This window comes from Anarrhichthys ocellatus, unplaced genomic scaffold (assembly GCF_004355925.1).
Source record: "Anarrhichthys ocellatus isolate YVR2014 unplaced genomic scaffold, GSC_Weel_1.0 scaffold9, whole genome shotgun sequence".
NCBI lineage: Eukaryota > Metazoa > Chordata > Actinopteri > Perciformes > Anarhichadidae > Anarrhichthys > Anarrhichthys ocellatus.
This window is the reverse complement of record NW_022280039.1, coordinates 2,067,775-2,090,734: the sequence shown is the minus strand read 5'-3', so window position 1 is coordinate 2,090,734 and position 22,960 is coordinate 2,067,775. Positions and strand designations below refer to the sequence as shown.

Genomic DNA, 22,960 nt, shown 5'->3' with positions numbered 1-22,960 from the left:
AATGTGGTTTATTACAGATAACAAAACGTAAATTATAACATATTAGCATTTGATTTGAAGTCTAACGTTAATCCACATTCAGATCAAAGTTGGCCCGTCCATTGGCCAGCACTAAGAGGTCGTACCAGGCAAATGTGGCCGAAGCAGGCTGAGGCTGGAAATTAGAATACGTGATTATTTGAACTGGGCACAGGCGGGAAGGGAATACTGGTCAAATGAACTCTGTATCCTTTCCCTCTGCCGTTTCATTTCACACAATATAACTAGCTATCCATGAAGACGGAGCTTTTCTCTGACTAAATGTGTTACGAGCGGCATGACTCAGTGAAAATTGCCTTATTATGTTTCATTTAACCAGAACTTGACCTACATTATCATGCGTGATGTTCTAGTAGTGCCACTGAATTACATGTAGTTTCAGTCAGTGGATGGGATTCTGAGTTTTTAATTGTCTGTGTCTGTGTGTAGGTGTGTGTGTGTGTGTGCACATTCACATACACTGTTCATTAGCTTTCCTATCAACAGAATCAGGACCAGGAAAGGCTTACTGACTGCAGACTCATCAGTTATCCAGAAAAGCTGATGGTAGCTGAAAGGAATTGTTTGGCTCACAGGCTCACATTACCATCTAGTTAACTGAGAGAGGGGTTCGGGACACTGTGTTGCTGCCAGTGCCCCCGTTGTAATTAAAGTGTTTTATGTGAATGCATGCGATATCAACCAAATATGATCCCTACAACAAAACTTGTCATTGCATTGGATTGTCATCTCATGTTGGATGTCCTAATTACTCATATGTGTCCATGTCTCAGAAAAAAAAGAAGCTGAATTAAGTATTCTTCTATTGAGGTCAGTGTTGCCATAAATCACCAGACGACAGTAAAGGCTGATTATCATTTTCTCATTATTAGAGGGTCGAGGCCAAGAGCTCAAAACAGAAGGCTTTGTCAGGGCCAATCACACCTTCAAAATCATGATACCAAGGTTATATCACCACAAGTGTCCCACATGAATGAATGTCCATGCAAGCAGCGTACACAGTCCTTGGACTCTCAGTTCCTCTGTGTAGTGGGATGAAGTTCATCCAGTTCTAACATTCCCCTAAGAAGTACACTTTCATCAGCCCTGTTTGCAGATGAAAGGTCATTCTGTGACCTCTTCTTTTGGTGTACATGTGTGCCACAGGAAGTTAGATGAAAGAGTAATTCTCTCCTGTAATTATTGTCTGTGTTTGTTTACAGGATAGTGGGCACAGTGTTAACCAGGGGGACGGAACAGGCCAGCAATGAAGCAAGGGCCAGAGGGGAAGACGTAGTGAGTTATTATTTGCACAGCAGTAGCAGCACAGCATCCAAAAAGAGAGAAGGTTGTTCAAGCGCTGCCTCCTCGCTGCTGCAGTGTGGGTGATAACATTTACTGAAGCCTGACCTATTTGCGAGAATATATCCAGACATATAGCTGCTGTGCAAGAACATCCACACTACACAAAAGAGGGAACAGAGGTTGAGGACTCACTGCCAACTCTAGATTTACCAACGTCACTGCTTTGAAAGAGTGAATATAGAGGCTGAAAAATCACCAGGCACAATCAGATGGGAGGTGACAGAGGATCCACAGCTGAATTATAAACATCTCCACGAGGCATATTTGGGGGTGCGTTATGCAATCCCCAGCATACAGATTATCCAGGCAAGTGACGTGGTTGGCCAGAGGGAGGCGCGGTGCAGCCTTCGTCCTTCATTTGAATAAAACAATTAATGGGGAAGTTGACTAAACCTTTTTTGCAAAGCACATTGGACAGAGCAGAAGGCACAAGGACCGCCAACAACCAAGCGGAGCATTTACCAAGCATGTCTAGGTAGTCCTGCAGAAGTCGCCACGTGTTCTAACTTCACCCCTGAGCTCACGCAGACCTTCAATAGATGAGGCTAATGCTTGCCGTCTGACACGCGTGCTGCACAGTGTGTGACATAAAGATCCACAGTACCGCCTGCATAGGCATTCTACAAGGTTCGTTGGAGACTAACACCCCCTTCCTCATCTCACCGTGCGTCTCCTTCTTGGCGCTATAAACTGATCATCAGTGAAAGTGCTCCCGAGCTGAAGCAGCCTAACTGTGACATCCTTCCACGATTCAGTGTGTGCTCAGGCTGGCTGGCTGCTGCACAGGCACCATGGAGCAGAAATCCCCTAAGGATGAGGGCACCGCCAAAGGACAAGAGACTCTGTCCTACCAACGGAGGATGTGGAAGAATTTCCAGGGGAAAACTAAGCCTTGGCTAAGTCCCAAACTGGGATCGGAGCGTCGTAGTGCCGGGGGCGCGGAGGGCAGCAAAAAGGAGTCGGGGTTATGGATGTTTAAGAGGAAAAAGAAACAATTGGACCGGGTGTTTTCGTCGTCTCAGCCGAATCTCCGCTCTCCGCCGGCGCCTTTTGAAGGAGATAATAAGACCCATGGGAGCGACGCGGTCCCCGGCACCAGCAGCGACGGACAGCCCCTACATCCCCTGGGCGGAGCTTCTGGAGCCACGGGGAGCAAACCCGAGTTGACGGCACACGGAAGCCCAAAACTCCCCGTGTCCCAGCTGATCATGTACCAGCAGAAGAGCTCCTCTCTTGGCTCGACGTGCTTCGAGAAATTGGTGGTGGACACGGGCGCTCTGGTGGGAGAGGATGAGCAGCTGCGTAAAAACGCAAGTGATTCTGTGAGTAAAGACCCATGCAGTAAAAAACACGCATCTGGGAGATTATCTGTTTCTGTCAAGCATCTTTCTCGAAAATTCACAAGGAGGCGGGCTACATTGTCCTGCAAATTACAAGTTTCATGATGGTGGTGCTGCGACGTGCTCACGGCCCGTATCATGTGATGCACTCATCAATTTGCTGGTCCAATGCTTTCCTTACTGTGTCCTGTAGCTTGTAGGACTGTATGAGCCATATGACTACAACCAATACCAAACAGTGTATGCCTATGTGATCATCACCACAACAAGCTTACTGCACACTCTGCTTGGTTTGTTATCATGTCACCATCACAGTCACCCCATGTTATTATCCTGGCTGTGCAAATTATAGACTCCTTGATAAGATTTCTTATATGTGCTCTGATGCCAGCATCCTTTGATCATTTTGCCTGGTCACATGCTTTTCTTCAGGTAAGCTATCTGTCTCAGCTGCACAGTCCATCTACCAGTGTCTTTGTGTACATAGAGGTTGCAACCGGCCCATGCTTGCTCAACGGTTCATCTTATGTTTCCCTTTCATGAAAAGTGGCCAGTTTGCAGATACGCCACCAGCAGAGTTGGAGATTGATGGCAGATATATTTCCACACAACTCGACATGCTGAGTCATGGTACCCTAGTTGGCTATCAAAGGGAAATGTTGGGTGTGCTTCATTCACAAAAATGACATACGAAAAGGTCTGAGAGACAACTTTTAAAATCATTTGTAAAATGCCGTCTAATGAGAGTAATAAAAGTAAAGGTCATGTCTGGTCCCATGCCTTGTCCCCTTGATAGTAGTAGTCCAATTCAATGGTACCATGTCATTTCAGACGGGCTGTTCTGATATTTAACAGTGCTGTCGACAGAAATGATACAGATACATTATGTGTGTCCATAAGTGCATTCTGTTTCAGTGGCAGCTGTTATTGCAAAGCTTTTCATCTCACCACTCTTGAAGTGTTCCAGACTTTCTTTTCTGAGCATCATCCAGATCGCTGTCTCCAATTGATTTAGCTTATGAGTAGCATACACTTCTCCCCACTGACGTTAGGGCCAAATATGTCTTCTCCATTAAACTCTAGTGCAGTGCAGTGCACTCAGCTGAAGAGGTAAAGAAAGCATCTATTAATGACTTCATTGAAACTGATCCTGCAGCTTCATCACAGCACTTACCAGGGCAGTTACATAATACGCAGGGATCTCACTTTGCCAAATAAAGTCTGACATTCAGTGTGAGCCATTAGTTACGTACTGTTGTTGCCATGTTTATACAAACTTCTGTTCATCATTTGTTAGGTTTTCCACTAAAGAGGAGAGTAGGGCTAAACACTGACAGAGACAGCATCATCTTCTCGGGTTTTAGCACAGTCAGTGATAGTTATTTGTTGTTGGCTCAGTGTATGCATCACAGATGTAAGATGTACAGTATGATTAGTCTAGTAGTCTAGTATGGAATGAAGTTGGAGGTATAAGAATTTCGGAAAGATGGCATAATATGATGGTTCACAAGAGGAAATAAATGTGATGAAGACAGATCAGACAGGGTTGAATGTAATGAGGGGAGATGAGGGGGTGAGGTGAGGTCAACTGAGATAAGATGAGATGATGTGATGTGTGATAAAATATGATTAAGATGAGAGAGGATTACAACGGATGAGATTAGACATGCTTTTTCTAATACCTGGGGGGAAATCAAGCATTACAAAGAAGTCAGTGAAATAAACACTCAACCTCACAACACAAAGAGAGGCAATCCAGCTAAAAAGGTCTACAGTTGATGTGTGTGCATTTTTTTTGCACATGCAGCATTGACGATGCATTTATGTGCTTCCTAAACACTTTCCTAACCCAGCAAGGATTGTAAATCAAAGTCACAAACTTTTAAAGTCATTCACAAATCCAGCATTAGGTGAGTTTATACAACTCCTCATTACTAAAATGAGAGCATAAAGCTCCAAGCCACAATTTCATAAATTAGATAAGAATATATGGAATATAAAGAGCAAATACCACTTTGCAGTTTGATTTGGAAAGTAAGTGGTGGAAGGGAATGATGCCAAGTTCTGGAAGTCATTTCATTATTGACGCACATTTAACTTTTCCTTGCAATGCAGGGATGTCAGAATTTAATTGTTGAGCATTTCTTTATACATTTTGAAGAAATAGGCCTACTACCCTGTCCTGATATCTGTTTTTCCACTTGGAGAAGAGTTAGTATGCGTAACGTATTTATCATGTTCTTCCTTATTCTGTCTCTCTAATTGTAAATTTCACATTTTATAGGAATTATCCCTTTTTAGTCTCTTCTTCCATTTTAGGCTAATAGGTTGTATTTGATCTACAGAAATTTGGCCATTTCAGCAGAATTTGGTTGAGTTTGACTTTGGCCTCATTAACAAAATATTGTGACTTAATCAGCCTGTAGCAAACCATCCAATTTGACTGTGAATCTTTCAATTTTATGTAGCATAGACTGGAAGGATTTGCATTATCACCCATATTATAAATAGAAATAAGAATACGAAAGTTTCCAAATTTGTGCTGATTTTGGCAAGTCAATGGGGAAATCAAGACCAGTTAATATCTTTAGAACAAGATCACCCCGAAAAGAATATAAATAAAACAAACTCGTTAACAAATAAAATATAACAGTTTATAACGACAATCAATAAAAACATCAACATTCTAAAATGAAATGTGTCTGAAACTGCAGACGTTTTGTCCACTCCACTATTTTTGTGACAGGAAGTAAGGTACCGTTAGAATAACGTATGCACCTGGACTAATTAGACTAATTAGCCAACAGCTACGTCTCGTGACCCCTCGTCTAAACCACCTGTATGGAGGCCAGGTAGCAACGTCACCGCGCCTGAAGAAAGACGCACCTGGATGCATGGGTCCACGACGCGAGGAGAACCAGCGGTGTTCACAGGTGAAGGAAACGTAGCCATATGTTAGCGGCTGTCTGTTAGCAGCACTTTACCATTGCGCAGCGTCAGCTGCCTCTACTGTTACACCTTCTACAAATGGCCATACTTTGAGTGTATCTTCTTCTTCCCACACTTTATGGAAATGTCCATTACCAAACACAGGAGCCATGCTGCTTCTCTCAGGAAAGGCCCGGTTAGCTCAGCTGCCCTTAAAAAGAAGGTCCAACACAGACTATTCAATGGTGAGTGAAGCTTCAGCATCTTTTTATTTGACTAGCACTTGCTTTTTTTGTGCTTGTACAATAATGTATACACTGTCCCGCTTTCCTATGTTTCCTCACTTGAAGTCTCTGTCCATGGTATTTCAATTGTGGAATGTGAATTGTCACCTTTCCTTATTATCAGGAACAATCGGATTAGTTGTTTTGTCTCCATGTTTAATCATAAGAGAGAACCGTATCATGACACTTTTGAGTGCGTGTACTTTCCCTATGCATATGCAATTAGTGTAGACAGCATGTAGTGTGTTTTCACATCTCTTTTAAAGAATGATAAATACTTCGGCTAAAGAGTTGAGAAAAATGATCAGTATTTCGTGCTGTTATTCAGAGATTCAGTACGCATGCTTCCAGTTCTCAACCAATGCCTCCCTCCCTCCTTTCTGTAGCTCAGCTCATATGGAGTACTTTAAAATATTTAACGCTTGTGAACCAGGGAAGTAGGTTTTTGTGTCACAGAGACTATACACTCACAGCCTTATGCTAAATATATCTGATGTAAAATATGCCCGAGTGGGTATTTCATTCATGTTTATCGGACAGGGTGAATGGGTAATGTGGATAATACACCCGTTTTTAGAAGAACAAGTGCTTCATTCATCCCTTTCTCAAACCACTGAGTTAGTATATTGCTTAAGTGTTTAAATACTGCAGTGTCTGAATAAATACTTGGTTAGTAATCTGGCAAATATTTAGACACTGTAGAATCATGATTTGTCTGTCTTCAATGCCTTTATTTAAATACAATTGTTCACAAGGTTTGGGATCTCAGTACATGTTGCATATACCATGCTGGAACCTTTAGGCTGATTTTAGTGATTGTCCTCTTTTGATAATGCGGTGAAATGAGCCATGTTTGGATGTCCTGTAGGAACGCGTGTCTCGCTTGTGGCGGTTATTGGTCGGTGAGAACGGCGGCGCGGCCACTTGGAAACAGCCTGTGGCCTCGTTCTGGAAGTCTCCCGATGGCAGCTTAAATTAGGATTCATTACAGCCCAGGGGATGGTTGTAACACTGACAAGCTCACACGCACTGACAAGCACTTGATTGAAGCTGACCTCGAAGCTGCTATGAAGAGGAAAAAAAACATCTTCACATTGGTGAAAGTATGACTGACGCCATTTGGGTTTGTTAATGGGTTTTTGCTCTCACTTTGTGATTACGTGCCTCGGGTCTGCCTCCCACACATCCGAGTGTGCCTGTGATACAGTACTCGAGTGGTTTCACCTTTGGACAAGTGCAAAATGTTATCAGCTAATTTAGATTGAATTTTAACCTTCAGGAGATGTCATAGTGGCTCAATTGTTGTTTCCTAAGAGCCTGGAAGCTGAGGTGTATGCCCAATCCCTTTGCTTCAGATTTGTATTATTTATCTGTTAGCCGTGCTTTAAACTAGCGACCTGACAGCACATTGTCTTCTGGATTTCTGCTTATTACCCTGGAAAAAGATTGAACATTGAATAACGTAGTGTTTTTTTCAGTTGTGAGTCATTAAACTGGAGGAACTGCCTGATTTAAATGCCCCGCCTCAACGCTTTGTTTTAGCCATGGAATCATGGAGCCATGCAGTAAAAGCATCCATGGATTTTAACCAAGAAGCGATAGTGTGACTGCATGAGTTGAAAGTGGAGGAAAGAAAAAATCAAAGCACGAGGCGGAGACGGGTGGTTAAAAACCAAAAAAACAGACTTTAAAACTTTGGGAGCATTTCAATTCAAAAGCTGGTTTGCTGCTTCAGTAGCCACCACTTGAGGCTTATGATGTTGTTATGTTATTAACATACAAAATGTATAAATCTCAAGGTGAACTTTCCTGCAGAGCATGCTTATTGATATTATTTATCTTTTCTATGATATGCTTCATTTTTTGTCTTCTAAAGGCTTGTTTTGTCTGAAGAAAATGTTAAGCTCCACAGGTTATCAGTTTATAATAAGATACAGAAAAGCTGCAAATCCTCACACTGATTATTAGTTAACTTACTTTCAAATGTCAGCTAAGCCTTTCAGCACAGCCAGATCCACTTTAACTTGATCAAAATGAATTGATTAAGCTTGTCTTTGCCTGTCAATCATTCTGCATACCTTGTCTGAATTATTTCTGCAGCAAGGTCACAACCATGTGTTTTTGCGAGTAATTGCCCTCAATGATCCAAAAAAATGGGTCCTTGAGGGACAACCTTCCCTACATTGTCTCTTCCTCCCTGATCCATCACAATTGCCATCCCCTGAACCCAGTCTTAGCCCCTCTGATAATTCCCTTAAAAGAGCTTTTGGAAGACGGATCCAAAATATGTCACTGCCTGTCAGAGGAACAGCCTGTGTACCGCAAGATGGGAACTGTGCACTGTGTTACCCTCCAGCGATGTTCTCTAGAGTCTCATACACACATTCTCAAGCACATGCACATAAGGTGTGCACAGGCAAGCACAACCATACAATCCCTAGTCTGAGCCCCTGAGTGTTATTGTAAACAAGACTAAGCACGACAGTGGAGACTGATGAATGACTCGTATAGTAATTCATTTATTTATATATATGAAAAACAAAGGCCAAAAGTTGTGGCAGACATGATTGTCATTTAGAGTAACGAGGGAGCAGGTAGTGCTCGATCAACCTTCTAATCAATAGATGGAGCCAGGGAATTAGCTTTCAAACTCTTAAGTCTGCCCTCCTACATAGATTAATCTTCACTGAGTCGAGTCAGGCCAAAGCGTAGGATATGTGTGTGTATATGTGTAGAGAGGATGGTCAAATTACAGATGATGACCAACGATGGCTCGCCAAGAGATGTATAGTTTGTATTATTTGTGTAAAAGTATAAGTTGCCTGAATGTCATTTTCTTGTATCGGAGCCCAAGCAAAGCCTCTGCGTCAGCTACTTATTGCATCTTTCTCAAACCTTCACCCATCACTCTTGAAATGTAATAAACTAGCAACTGACTTCTGACAGTTTTTGGAATTGGGTCCATTGCACACGATGAAAGCAAGGACAGACCCAGGCAGACGGAGACAGACAGACAGACAGACATAGCAGTGATACGGCACAGGTGGGCTGTGGCCATTATTTCCATACAAAACACGTGGTGACAAAGGCTGTGGGATGTGTATCCTACTCCTCATGCTAATCAAATAGATCATTTGCAACTCAATGTAGAGCCCACTTCCTCAGTGGTGAGTGGATATTGAATATTTGCAAATGAGTTTCAGCGTAGCATGGATGAAGCCGTCCCAAAAGCGGGAGTCATAAGTGTTGCTGCAGCCCATTAGGATCAATATGGGAGCATGGCTGTGTGCATTGGATGCACTGCATACTAAGAATAATTCATGTGTGCTTCCTATTATCCCACTGAGTGATTGTTGTGTATCATGTGCGATGTATGCTGCACAGTAAAAATCCATTTTGTTGGATTATGAATGTGACCCATTGTACCTAAAACCCACTCAAGACTTTTAAATGATGCCTCATTTAGTCAAAAATTAAACAGGAATGAACAATTCCTGTATAAAACATATACAGTAGATTTGGATTGAAGCACCATTGTCACCGATACCCGATCCAGCCATTTGAGTCAGTATCTGATATTGGTATTCGGAGAGAGAGCAACAGAGGCAGGGACTAAACGAGGGTTGTTGAAATATTTGCAACGGGGGAACCATTTATCTACTTCCACCTCGCATGTTTCCAATGGATTTCTTTTCAATAAAGCCTGATATTCAGTGAATTTGGTAGTTGCATAAGAAAGTGGACCTGAGCAGCCATAAGACAGATTTAGAGTAGAACTTTCATGCCTGCCAATTTTTACTCCAGTGCTACTTGCTTTGAAAGACTGCCAACTAAAAGTGTTCCAATACAAATGGGCACCTTAAGATGTGGCTGCACTGATTTTAGTTTTTAGTTTTCCTTTAACGTGATGTGAGAAGTATCAAACTCAACATTAGTATGTTTGCCTTCTGAATAGCTTCGCCCTTTAGTGCATTTGTGTAAGTGTGTCTGGTCTAGTGTTCTTGAGTCGATTGACTGTGAGACATGCATCATTTTACCACTTAACAGGGTTTGTGTTGGAGTTTCATTTCACAGTGAGGTTCAGTTTGCTCAAGCCAAACATAAATGTCTCTAACTAAATGACCCGCAGCCCATAGTAAGTTCAAAGGTCAGGGTTAAACAGATGCTCTTATTGGAACACCATTAGAATAAAAGTGAGGTTTAATTTTTGTTTTGTTTTAGATGAGAGCACAGGAAAGTGATGATGAAGGCACGTTACATGGTAAAAACAATAAAAAGTTTGTTGATGGTGGATGAGCCGTACGGGACGCTGTTGCAGTAGTCCAGTCGAGAGGTGATGAGTGTTAGCGGCTGAGGAGGAGAGGGAGGGGCGGAGCAATGTTTTTAAAATGGAAGAAGGTGTTTTTGTGATGTGGTTGACGTGGCGTTCGGAGGGGAGGGTTTGATCCAAGATACCAAGGAATAAATGCAGTTGCTTTTTTGAAAATGCAAATGCCCTTGTATGGATGAATTGTTTATTGTGTGCTCTCCATGTCTGCATCACTTATTTGAGTTAATTCAGTGCATTGGATAAACTACAGCTAACAGTATTAATTAAGGACTTTAGAGTCATTCACATCTGAGAAAATAACAGACATCAACATACACACCGGATGAAATCAGTGTGTATCATACTAAGAGAGAAAGGCGATGGTCTATCAATGTGAACTGCTCTGTATAGGGCCGCTGATCTGGCTGCAGAATTGGGCTGGTGTTTGGAAGGTACCGAGTGCCACCTACTGGTGCTGCTGTTGATCTCTGAGAAGAGAGAGCAAGCAGGTCATGATTAGAGTGGACTTTGGCTGGCTAGATGTGATGCATTAATATCAAACCAAGGCCACTTTCTGCACACTCTGTGAGATTAAAAGTCACTTGTCCAGTAACTTTACATTTTTTCTTTTATTGTGATTGGAGGACATCATTCATGCATAAATCATATTCTCTCTTCACAGGTGACATTTAGTTATTCTGATAAAGATGAAATCATGATTGTGGTTTTTTTCCCTCCTTGAAATGTGGTTGTAAACTAATCTTAGTATTCTGAACCAGCTCACAGTCAAAGCGGCTTTAAGGTCACGAGTTACAAAAGTTACACCTTCTGTGGATGCGTGGAATGGTAAACATGGTCTGTGTGAGCCATTTATGTTTCAGTGTTTTGCTCTGTTTATGTTGAAAAGGAGAACCTAGGCGAGTTTCTCATACATCATTTCTTCAGTGCGTGATTTCATTAATAGACAGGTGGGACGTTCCTTATATTTCATGTACATTCAAATATAACAATCTGTAATTGTACGAGTTTTCTTGCGGAGATGGATGTTTTGAGAAAGTGGTGGATATTGCATGTTTGTTTGTTTTGAAGTCCCCGATGCATATGTTGTCAGGTGCTTTGCAAACAAGCAGGTTACACACACACAGTAGGATTTGTGTATGGTTGCTAAAGTAAGCGTGTTCTTACTCACAACATGCTAATCCCATTTCTTGGACTGTATCCTGAATACTACAGCAGTCAGGCTGCTTCACTGCTGCATTTCTTCTCCATTATAAAGAGCCTGTGTAATTAGCTTGCCAATTGCTCTTTGTCTTCAGAGCACCCACTATAAAATCATTCCTCTTAAGAAGTTATGTAACTGAGCACTTGTTTTTATCATTTGAATAAAGGCACTTCGGATTAAATGATGTCAGTTGTTTCCACTGGGCATTCATGTTTCACACAATATTCTCGAATGAAGTGATGTTTGATCTGTTTTACGATCAAGTCTGAAACCTCTGTCAGGCCTCTTTGCTTGCTTTAGGACTAAGATGATGTAACTCTTAACCTCACTGATTTAAGATTGACGTTTTAATGAAGCTGGGATGCTTTCAGATGGATGTGTGTTAAGATTTTACTGCCCTGATGGATAAAAACAAATGTAGGCGTCTGGAGACTTTTTTTTTTAACAACAGAACTGTTTTCCCTCTTTCAATTTAAGGTTTCCCTTTGAAGAAGTTAAGACCTCAGCTTACCAAGTGTGTTTTGAAGTGGGAGAAGGATGAGCATAGTCGTAATTTGGGAGAAGTGCATAGCATGTTAGCAAAATGCTCCACTATCATTACCCACCACTGGCCAACTCATAAATCACTGCACACTGCAGCACCAACACACTCAAGGAGATTGTACTTGTTATCGCAATGTTTTATTTACTGAGTATTGCATTTAATACACCAATTCTTGTGTGATTTATAAAGCATAGCAAACACACATCTCAACAAAACATTTTCATTCATCGGTTAGTCCTCTTCTAATCTCTCCCATTTAGAAAATGTATGAGGATTAAAAAGGTGACAGATGCAGGTCTTCATTTTTGTCAGGGTGTTTACTACTTTCACGTTTTGCTTCAACGGTTTCTGTGGTGCAGGAGGTGCTGGCCCTTTCTGTTGGTTGACTACTTTATATTTTCCTCTCATTTCCTGTTTGTCCATCCATTCATCCCATTGTGTCTCTGTCAGCAAAGCCTTCTCTTTGGTTCTCTCCATTTGGACCCTTTTCTCCTCACATTTTATCTCCGCGGCATCGAAGCCGGAGCCTACATAAAAGAGATTCATTGAGCTTTCCTTCTTCGATTCCTTCATCAACCTGTTGGTGTCGGCTGATGGACTCTGTTGTTTTTGCTCTTCCTCACATGTAGCTCGCTGTGAGCTGGTGTCGCCGTCATTAAAGTCATCCCTGGTGTAGTGTCGGGATCTCTCTCCTGCTGCTTCAAACAGCAGCTCTCTCAGCTGCTGCTGATATTCAGCCACCATCTCCTCTGTCAGGGCGCGATGCGCGAGAAGAAGTTCTGAACGCAGCTCTGCAATCTGCTTCTCCACCCTTTTAGTCACCATCCTGTTGATCCATGTGATGCAGAACTTTCTGTCTTCTGCTGCCAGCCGTCTCCTCCTGACCAGTCATTAGGACAACAGTCATTACACAGGAAAAATAAGGAACTGACACATTACATATTTGCGTTATTTATATATATATATATATATATATATATATATATATATATATATATATTCATTCATTCCAGAAGCAATTGCTTGTGTTGTATGTCTGCATGATTTGTATCAAAATAGGATTATTTAAAAGTAGACGCGGAAAATAACTTAACACAAAAACATGTGTAGCCTATAAACAATTTAGATTTTTACCTGAAGGGAGGGAAACTGAGACATTTCTTTGGACCAGACGTCGTCATCAGGATATCTTCTTGCCCCAATTTCTGTGTGGAACAACAAAAGGTGTGGATTAACTTTTGTTAACCAGAGTATAACTTGACACAAACGGGTGTTTTTGCTCTCCTAAATTAATGCAGACTTCAAACTCTAAACAGGCTCTTAAATCAAATGGTTAATAATATTGTGGAGCAGGAGGCAGCGTTATTCCCTTATTAAAATTTCAAGCAGTTAAGTACATTTCTTTTTCTCTGCTGATTTGAAAACTTCTGAAGTTTTAGTGAACCACTTCCTGTTCATATATTAGCTTAGCAATGCAAGCAGCAGGACATCTGAGGCCCAAGAGCTAACGCTATATTCAAAGGTTTAGCTTGGCAAGTGTTTTAAACTGTAAAGTGAGATCAAAATGAGATATAGGTATAGGTAAATGCTATAAAAACTGAGATATTAAAAAACCTGTACTGAAGAGGACTTGTTGTAGTCATCATCTATGATGGTTAGTTTTCCTTATGGGTTCACGCGTTATTGAACATTATTGGATTCACTGAACTGTTGAAGTGTAACATCACAGACATGTTTTCACTAAATAATATCATCTAAAATGAACTTACTTCAGTTAGCAAGTCGGTGAAATGCATTCACTCTTCTTCATGTAGCTGCACCAACTAGATTTGTTTTTTCTTTTGTATGAATTTGAAATTCATAGAACGTTGCAATGTTTTCTCCAGAACTGTGTTGCTATGTAACAACCATTCACATGTTTAGACCAACAAGAGGATAAGAACAACGGGCATTTCTATAAACACTTATTTAACATATTCAGAGGATGATTTCTTTCTGATTTTACCTTTCTGTTCTTGTGTAATGTAAATGCACAAGATAATGTAATATGTGTTATGTCATGCTACACGAGGTTGTATTGGGCAATAATGTGGTGTTGGTGTAGTGTTATGTGATTTTTAAATCATAACAGAACAGAGTGTGCTTTTTTCCGAATTTTGATATGGTTGACGGATGCCCCCTTTATAATGTGCATGTGTTCAATGTCTGCCCGCTTACTCCTTTTATTGTCACAAAACAGTCAAGGAAAAAAATAATACCGTGAAACCGCCAGAATCTTAAAACGTACCGTGATACAAATTTATGCTCATCCCGCCCAGCACTAGTCCCCACTACTGTTTTTGTTTTCCTGTGTAGCAAATGGACTACAACTGCATTTGTTGTGCAACACTGTGTTGGACAATGATAATAAATTATTGTTGAATCTTTTTTTTTTTTTAATTAACAATGTGGAGCCTACTCACCATATCAAACTAAATGCATATATGACTTGTATTTTTATTAGGTTGTTTCTAATCCTAATATAATGAGTATCCTTAACGGTTGCTCTTCTATCACCATGTGATCATCTGGTGTGTAAATCAGGCTGGTTTCAGAGGCCTGCCAGACCCTTTGAGTAGCACTGGAGTCTCCAACTCAAACAGGTGGCAGCTATTATTGGGTTATGATTATAGTGGTCTCTATAAACAGGCTTGAACATCACAGCGTCATTTTCCATTTCACTTCGTACTTTGCCGCCAGTCACTTTCATTGTACCTCTATTTGTATGCTTGCTTCTGATTCTGTCTCCAGCTCTCAATATCTCTTTATTCTCCATATCGAGGACAAATGGCAGAGATGTTGCTGTAATTCTATCCTGAGAAGTGAGGAGGGCCCTATTCCTGTTCAACCTGGCAGGCTCTCCGAGGGAGGCATGTTCTTCCACAAATGTGTTAAGTCTTTGTTCTGACCTCTGAAGCTATGAGCTTAGGAAAGGATTGGTGTGCTGTTGACACACCAGCTGACGTATTACTTATGGCCACACATCATGCCCATTAACTTTCTGTCCCTCTCAGTCCTCTGACTGTATTACGTTGCTGTGCGAGACATCGGACTGTTCACACTCTGTACTATCCATGAACTCCACAGAATCAGGGGTGAGTTTCATAGCACCTCGCTCGGACTGTTTTGTTGTTGTTGAGTTAATTATAAGCCAGTGGACAGCAATATCATTATTTACACAACACTACATTTCTTTTGTTTGTATTGTTTATTTTGCACTGTAACTTCCTAACTTCTGTGAGAAATAATTCAGTTTGTATACATTTTTCTCTTCGATCAAAGTTTGACATTTAGCTGAGTTAAAATCATTATTTCTTTCGCCAATTACACAGTCGAGAGCCTTAATTAGTATGAGATTTCTGAGGATGTGATATGTTTATTACTACTTGGCATGACGGCAGTGACTCACCACAGACACGACACACTCCCACACAGCTCGGTGCTCATTTTCTGTTGTGTGTAAAGCCATGCACCCTCACATGTCAGAAATACACACATCAACATGGAGGGATGTCAGCCTTCAAGTGGAGCTATTTGTTTGTGTATTTATGTAACACATTGTCTATGTAGCAGTATACTATGTTATGCGCTAGAGCCGCTGCAAAAGGAAAACGGAATATGTCGAGTGTGTGCATGCTCATTTAATTCTTATCAAGACAAAAATCCTCTATGGAGGTTCAGATAATAGAGATGAATAGTCATATGAAAATATGACCGAAGTGTCAGTCATCGTCTGGAAACTGGCAATGTTGCTCTTTATTAGCCATCTCTTCATTCCTGTCTTTCATCTGCTTTAATCATGAAATATCTCCTGCTGCTCGCACTCATTTATTCTCTTTGCTCACCAGTGCATTGCTTGAGCACAGTTTCAAGCAGGAAAAAGGTGTTGTGCATCTATAGCAATCCAGTGACTTACATCAATGGACCATTCATATCACCTCATACTCTGGTCATAAAACCCATAGCCTGTACAGTGGACAAACAAAATTCGCTCTATCCAGTTTTCCTTTTGGCAGAGATCATCTTATTTATACACCAGTATCTGGTCTTGGACTGGTCGTAGAACTACTCCGATAGACTACGGTGATGGGAGGTTAACCTCTGGACAGTTGAGCCTAATAGGCCGTCCAGCTGTAACAATAACCTGATATACAAACGGGTTAAAAGGATCACTTACCACCTTCCGTGGTAGCCTGCCATCAGTGTGTGAATGGGTGAGTGACATGTAGCGTTAAAGCGCTTTGATTGGTCTAGAAAGGCACAAGTCCATTGACTACGTTGAATGTTAAAATGTCAGCAACAGCATCATGATGTATTGTTTCAGTCAGAAAGTGAGGAGCATCTGATGAAAATAAAACATGTTTTCAAAGTTATTGTTTAAACTGTAATGTTGGCAAGTACTCAAATGTAAGTACTTGTACTTTGTTTGAGAAGTGTTACTGGTGCATCTCTAAGACGTCCTCAAACTTTAGGAACCTGGGGCACGGACAGTTTTCAAAATGAAGGCTTTTGTAGAAGCACACTCTTTTTATTAAGAATCTACTGGGGTGAGTTTAAGGGTTCAATGAGCTGCCATTGGTTAGAATATAACCATGTGGCAGTATGCGTATGCTCGTGGGTGTTGTAATGAAAGAGGATGAATCACTGTGCAAGGTCTGCTACTACGTTTGCTCAGCTTTATTCTGGGTCTGGAGTGTAGGTTGTGATGACGCATTGTGTGGGGGGAGAATCCCGGGTTGTAAAAGGAAAAGCCTGTCCTAAAATAAAGTGTCTAATGTGATGCATATTGCATTTCTGGGGCTATATTTGTTTGTCTGTTTTTGTTTAACGTGCACATTTATTTTTGTGTCTGTTACAATACATGTGATGTCCCGCTGAGCTATTTCCAGTGGAGCATCATAGCGGTAAACGATTTCTCACCATTGTTCAACATTCACACAGGGAGAAATCAAAACTACTAGATACTTCTGAAACTATTTCCACGTGAAATATCTTCCGAGTCATGCGCTAATGAAAAACTGTGCCATAAAGTCGCAGTATCGACATATTTGGGAGATTGGGGTTGGAGATGCATGAAAGGCAGTTGTGTCTCTATCCTCAGATTTTCTGCTGAACATTGCAGCGTTGGTGCATTAGAAAAGTACGGCGTGTATAATTTAGTGCATGGATGACCTCATGTACCAAGCTCACAATGTAAACATGATTGAAATTATTCAAAGGGAACCGAGTTTGATTCAGAGTTCAGCAAGAACAAAGAATTCAGTGAGACATTAAATGGGTAATTTGCCTTAAACTTCTATGAACTACCTCATTTACATTTAAGATTACTCTAAGAAATTGTGCGACAATACAATGTGACTCAATCATTATGCTAAATTATGTTGTGACGTGAACAATGTTATTTTCCAAGAATCTTTCGAGCCACATTCAGGCATATCTGTAGTAACGGCAGGTCAAAGACGCCCGAACGCTGTAAAGGATTTTAGGCAGCAGAGAAAAGAGTGTTTGTTTATGCGTGTGGAAGAAACGAGACATACTGTATGTACCCACCCGGCAGAGGTTGTAGGTTTTCCAATGGATTCAATCAGGTGGATTCTGCAAAAGGGGCAGCAACTCTAACAGCACATTTCGTTGTATAATACTGTTTATTGTGTTTATATTCAGTCACACGGTTTTGAAGTACTTGAGGCAAACGAGTACAGGTCAATTCAGCCAATTATCTAAAGGTCAGAGTTTTCCTCCTCGTGTCCTCTTCTTTGGCTGACTAATTACTTCAGTTTGTCGTCACATTGGTCCTAATCGACACAGTCTAGAGGGTGGCAGTAGTACAAGAAGCAAGTGATGTAGCAAGCAAATTCAAAGAGAAAGGGAGCATGAAAGAGGGTGACAGATGCAGACATGGATTAATTTCACTGCTGTTGGCTTTTGTCTTTCTCATCTATAGATCCAGGGGTAGCAGAGATTCTCCCAGAACTGTCTGGCCTGGTTCCAAATGTGTGTGTGTGTGTGCGCCTCCTCTGTTGGCTACTCTGCATTTAACTAGACTATGACTAGGGATGGGTATCCTTAGGATTTTATCCATACTAGTACTTTTATCGATGCTGTACCTGTACCTTTGACAATAAACTGGCTATGCCACTCCTTCACCCTCTCCTTACTCATCTTCCCTGTAGCTGCTAGCGTGAAGGGACCGGCGGTGGTAGAGGGGTGGGGGGACGGGCTGGGTCATGGCTGCAGCCTCAGCCCGACTATCTCCAAAAAGTCCCGAGGTCCTTAAAATACAGTTGCAGCTAAACAATTAGCTAAGTGATTAGCTTTAATTTATTTGCCTGATCTTATGATCAAACTCCGTATGGCATCGTTGACGTCACCTGCAGTGGACGAGGATGGACGGCTGCTCATTGCACATTCATGTTCTGCGTGTTCACCAAATGTTTTGATAAATTGCTGGTATTGCCTCCCTTACTTGTGAGGGTTTTATTGCATTTGAGACGAGTAAAATGTAGCCACACTTTGGATCTCTTTGATCTCTCTGCCGTGATGTGTGTCTCACGCTGCACTGAGCCGGAGTCGGTGAGTGTGAGAGAGTACAGCAGAACTCGGACATGCACAGAGACGGACGGAGGAGGTTTGAGATGCTGCTTTCCTTCACGTAGATCTCACTCTAACTTCTAAAGTACCGATAGCGGAACCATTAACTCCGGACCTTATTGATACTCTGGGTTTTTACTACTCTATAACCGGTTCTCTAACTATGCTCTTTGAAAATCTCTTGGTCCTTTCTCTGCCCTGACTCAAAGCTCTCGTCTCTCTCTGTCCCCTTTTCATTTCATCACTACTGTGCTTATGTCTCCTTTCAATTTCATTTTGTTTGAATCATTGTCGACTGTCCTTGTTCTACTACCGTCATTTATATTTTTTGTTTGGCTCCTGTGTTTTTAGAGCATGATTCTCTGTCTTAGTACTGATGGTGCTCGTTTCTAATTAATGACGGTGGCAATTCTTCACATCAGCATGCAGGCCTGTCTGCTGTGCTTATTTTATCACAGCTGTCGCAAGCTAATTATTGTCACGAATAAAAGGAAACATCTCAGATCTGACAAATAGACTTTAAACCCCAGTCAAATGTGTTCAAATACCAATGATGCTGTCTCATGCACACGCACACGCCATGGCTTCATGTTACTTAACGTACTTTGGGGAGAACAGATCTTAAACTTGGGATAAAGAGATGGATCCTCATGGATGGATGAGGATCCTCAGTATTGGCAGAGCATGAGTTGATTATGGAATCGGTATCCAGAGAGAGAAGTTGGACTGGGCATCCCGATTGGAAAAATAAGAACTTAATCTCTAAAATGCTGGCAATCGTATCATTTTGCAAATGCACTCCTATTTCAGTACAAGGCATTTACAGTCATCTAGCCTGATGTATAATATGGTGCTCAGATAAAAGAGATGCGTCATACCCGATGAGTGTGTGTGGTTAAACAATATCTCTCTCTGTCTGACACACACTCAGTCACTCACTCACTCACTCACTCACTCACTCTAAGCCAAGTAAGGTGAAGCTATGCTTTTTGATGCTCCTGTGGTCAGCAACTTGAGACCTCATATGCACCAACAAAGAGATGAGATAAAAGAGAGGGAATAAGATTTAGGTTACAATAAAGATGAGGAAAAATACAGAAAGAAAGGGAAGAGAGAAAAAAATGTGACAAGTGACGGGAACAATAATCAGAAAAGGTGGCGGAAGTTGAGTGTGTGCCACTTGTACTAAACGACTTCTGGTGAGCTCATCGGTTTCCTGCCGGGATAGCGATTGGTCGGTCCCTGTATCTGTATGCAGTCTACTCCCTGTGGTTGCATTACATTTGTTTCATCGAATATTAATTTGTATTCTAGAGTAAATGTCACAAGCTTGATACGACGTACGGGGTTGTGGCCATCAGTACTTCCAGCACTGATGAAGCCTGTAGCTCTTCCCGTTTCCTCCACTGATAACGCCACAGCAGTACCACAATGATGGTAGGATGATAGGAAATGCTGGCAGGCTTTGAAGAGCTCGTCTCAGTCATGTCATGCAGGGTCTATGGCTGAAACATCAAGTGTGCATTTATTTATTGTGATGTTATGCTGTGCGTGTTTACGTGTGCGTATGTTTCTGCACTGTGTAATGAGCAGACAGATGGTGCGCGCTCCGGGGTTCAGGAGATTCAGGCACGGGTGGAAGCATCACAGGTTTGTTCATCGTGTATGTGTGTGTGTGTGTGTGTGCATGCATGAAACACATTGTGTTAGGGCGTAGAGACTGCACAATTGTATGTGTGAAAACGGTTACCTCAAGGGCAGTGCTGGGAGGTTTTAGTGTTAACACAAGCATGAGGCTGACTGAACAGACTACGGCCTCAACTACAAGTGCATCCACATGCAGACTGTACTGTACATGCAGTCATTCTTCACTGAGCCCCAGTGTTCTTGCTTTGTCATTAACAAACCTGTCAGGTTTGCTTCAGCTTAAGGAAATGTGCTTCTGTACTGAATGCACTGAGGCATCCCAAACGATTTAGGGTTGTCTTTTCTTTTTGAGAGAGATGTTTTGATCAGTTATTCAGTCCCGCCCTAGGCTGTGAGGACGAGGTGTGTTGGATTGAGCTCGGCAACTGTAGACCTGCTGACAACTTTAGTGCTGAACAAGCCTCGTATAGCAGCACACATGAAAGGTACAGCTGTCGTGTCCTGGGGTCTGACTCTGTTGTAGTATAAGAACGTACATGCATCACTCCCTCTCTTTACTGAGCCTCCACAAGAGTTTTGTTGTGACTCTGCAGAGCGGTCTGTGCCAGGAAGCAGAGTGGCACCTCCCTGCTGTCGTGCCCCGTCTGTCTTGGCAATCACCCCGTTTGGCTCAGAAAGATGTTACAGAAAAGAGCAAGAAATGTATACGCTCCCTGTTGTGTGAGCTCCCCAGCATTTCCGTTCTTTTCTTTGTGCACTCAGGTCTCCTTTTATATTTCCACCCCGCTTTTTCAGTATGATTTTGGTTTCTGCTGCTTTTCAGTATTGTGACACCCTATGCTGCTGTCAAACCGTTTTCCTGTCTGTTTCCTATCCCATCTCACCATCCTCTTCTTTCTCCTACTGGTTTCAGGCATCTACACTGCTCTGCATTTTCTGTCTATTTTGTAGCAGCTCTTTTATGATTCACCTTACCAAAAACATATCTATTTTTCTGACTTGTGTAGTGAACCTTTCCATAGTTTCTCCCAGCATAAGACTTATTCTTGCTCTGGACTGATGGCTCACAGTGAGGAGCACTCTCCACGTGTGTGATCTGAATAGCTAGCAGGCAGAAAAGCGTGGTGGAGAGGAAGAGACTGGCCTTTACATTATTAACAGCTTACTCATGTTCTCATGAGAATAAATGATACTTAACAGCAAAGCCAGCAGGGATGTTTTCAACATGAAGCAGACACACACAGATTTAGCATATTTATCTTGTATAATATCCCCCATTGTATGTCTAAGTTCTTGTTTATTGCTGTGTGCTACAGTGGATACATAAATATCCTCATTACTGAACATTTATTTAAGGCCATTTTCTCACAAACACTGTAAAATTCATTGTTTCGTTTGCCACTTAAGTGAAAAAAACTGAACTACTTTGGCGTGATGCCCTAAAGCAGAAGTACCCACTCAGCATCAATGCTATGGACTGTCTTGCTAATTGGTTTCAGAGGTTCAACAGTGAGGTTCTACTTAGTCTTGGTGTTGAAAGGCACACCACCAGAGCTAGAACTCTTTACATACGGCTGCAGGAAGGGAGAGCAAATAATGTTTTTCAAGAATGACGAGAAGGATAAGTGTAGCTGAAGTGTCGAGGCTCATAGCTCTCAGAATTTCCCGATATCTACAATTAGTCATTACAACTATAATATGATAAATACATGAAGTATAAATAACTGCATCACCAGCCATTAATTATATTAATTTCATTAATATTTAATGCCAATTGATCGATTCAGCTGATTTAAATTGACTTATACGTATATCTATATGTGTGTATATCAGGTAAAGCTGGAGTTTGTGATATTGCTCCATCCCGGAGGATTAGTCATAGACGGTGAGAATCTCCGCACTGTTGTGTTTGTGTGAATGACGGCAGAAGAGAGGGCGGAATAGAGAGAGTTGTGATGCTGAGTGACTGCCTATGGGGTATGCAAGAACTTCACAGCTGTGTGTGTGTGTGTGTGTGTGTGTGGGGTAAGGAGCGAGCCTGTGTGTGTGTGTGTGTGTGTGTGTGTCTCTCTCATATTGGAGAGTAAGCCAGCAGCAGTAGTACAGTGGAGCGTGTTCAGTGTCTGGATGTTAGCGCTGCCTCTCTCAGCTGCGGGACGAAGCCTTACTGTAGGTAAACACACACACACACTCTTTGACTGTCTACCTGCCGTATTTCCTTTTAAGCTACTCATTTCTGTGGGCTGACGTTTATCGCTTCTTATATTCCAGTGTATTGAGTGTCAAGACAAAGTGCGGCGGTACAAGAGCGTTCTTTTCTTTAAAGAGTGTTTCAGTCCAGAGCAGATTTGAGACAGTTGAGGTGAATGATGAAGAGATGAAAATATGCCGCTCATCAGCAAAATGTTTCCATCCCTTCAGCACGTTCACACATTTGCATGCAGAACGTATTTTCATGCAGTATTTCCATAAACCTTAGCACCTGCTTTTTGTACATGGCGATTGGCCGTTTCTAACGGGTGTCATGTTTTGGTTTGTGAGTGTGGTGGCCGGAGGATGGCAGGGTGGAGGTGCAGTGGGTGTGTCGTATCCAGTTTCCAATAGTGTGGAACTTGAGCTGGCTACTAGTATGACATGGGACTGTCACCCTCCAGGAAGAGAGGGGATCAAAAG

General features: G+C 41.8%; 1 protein-coding gene across 9 annotated transcripts in view; it reads left to right on the top strand.

Annotated features, from left to right (window-relative positions):
* The first annotated feature begins 1,651 nt into the window (after positions 1-1,651).
* The window catches only part of mctp1a (multiple C2 domains, transmembrane 1a), a 121,754-nt gene continuing 100,445 nt past the window's right edge, over positions 1,652-22,960 (top strand). For 5 of the 9 annotated variants that reach the window (XM_031848960.1, XM_031848958.1, XM_031848959.1 and 2 more), the window contains exon 1: positions 1,652-2,705. In XM_031848960.1, coding sequence (XP_031704820.1) covers positions 2,175-2,705 — 531 coding nt within the window. In that variant the 5' untranslated portion in view covers positions 1,652-2,174. The other 4 variants (XM_031848962.1, XM_031848961.1, XM_031848963.1 and 1 more) reach the window with 4 other exon arrangements.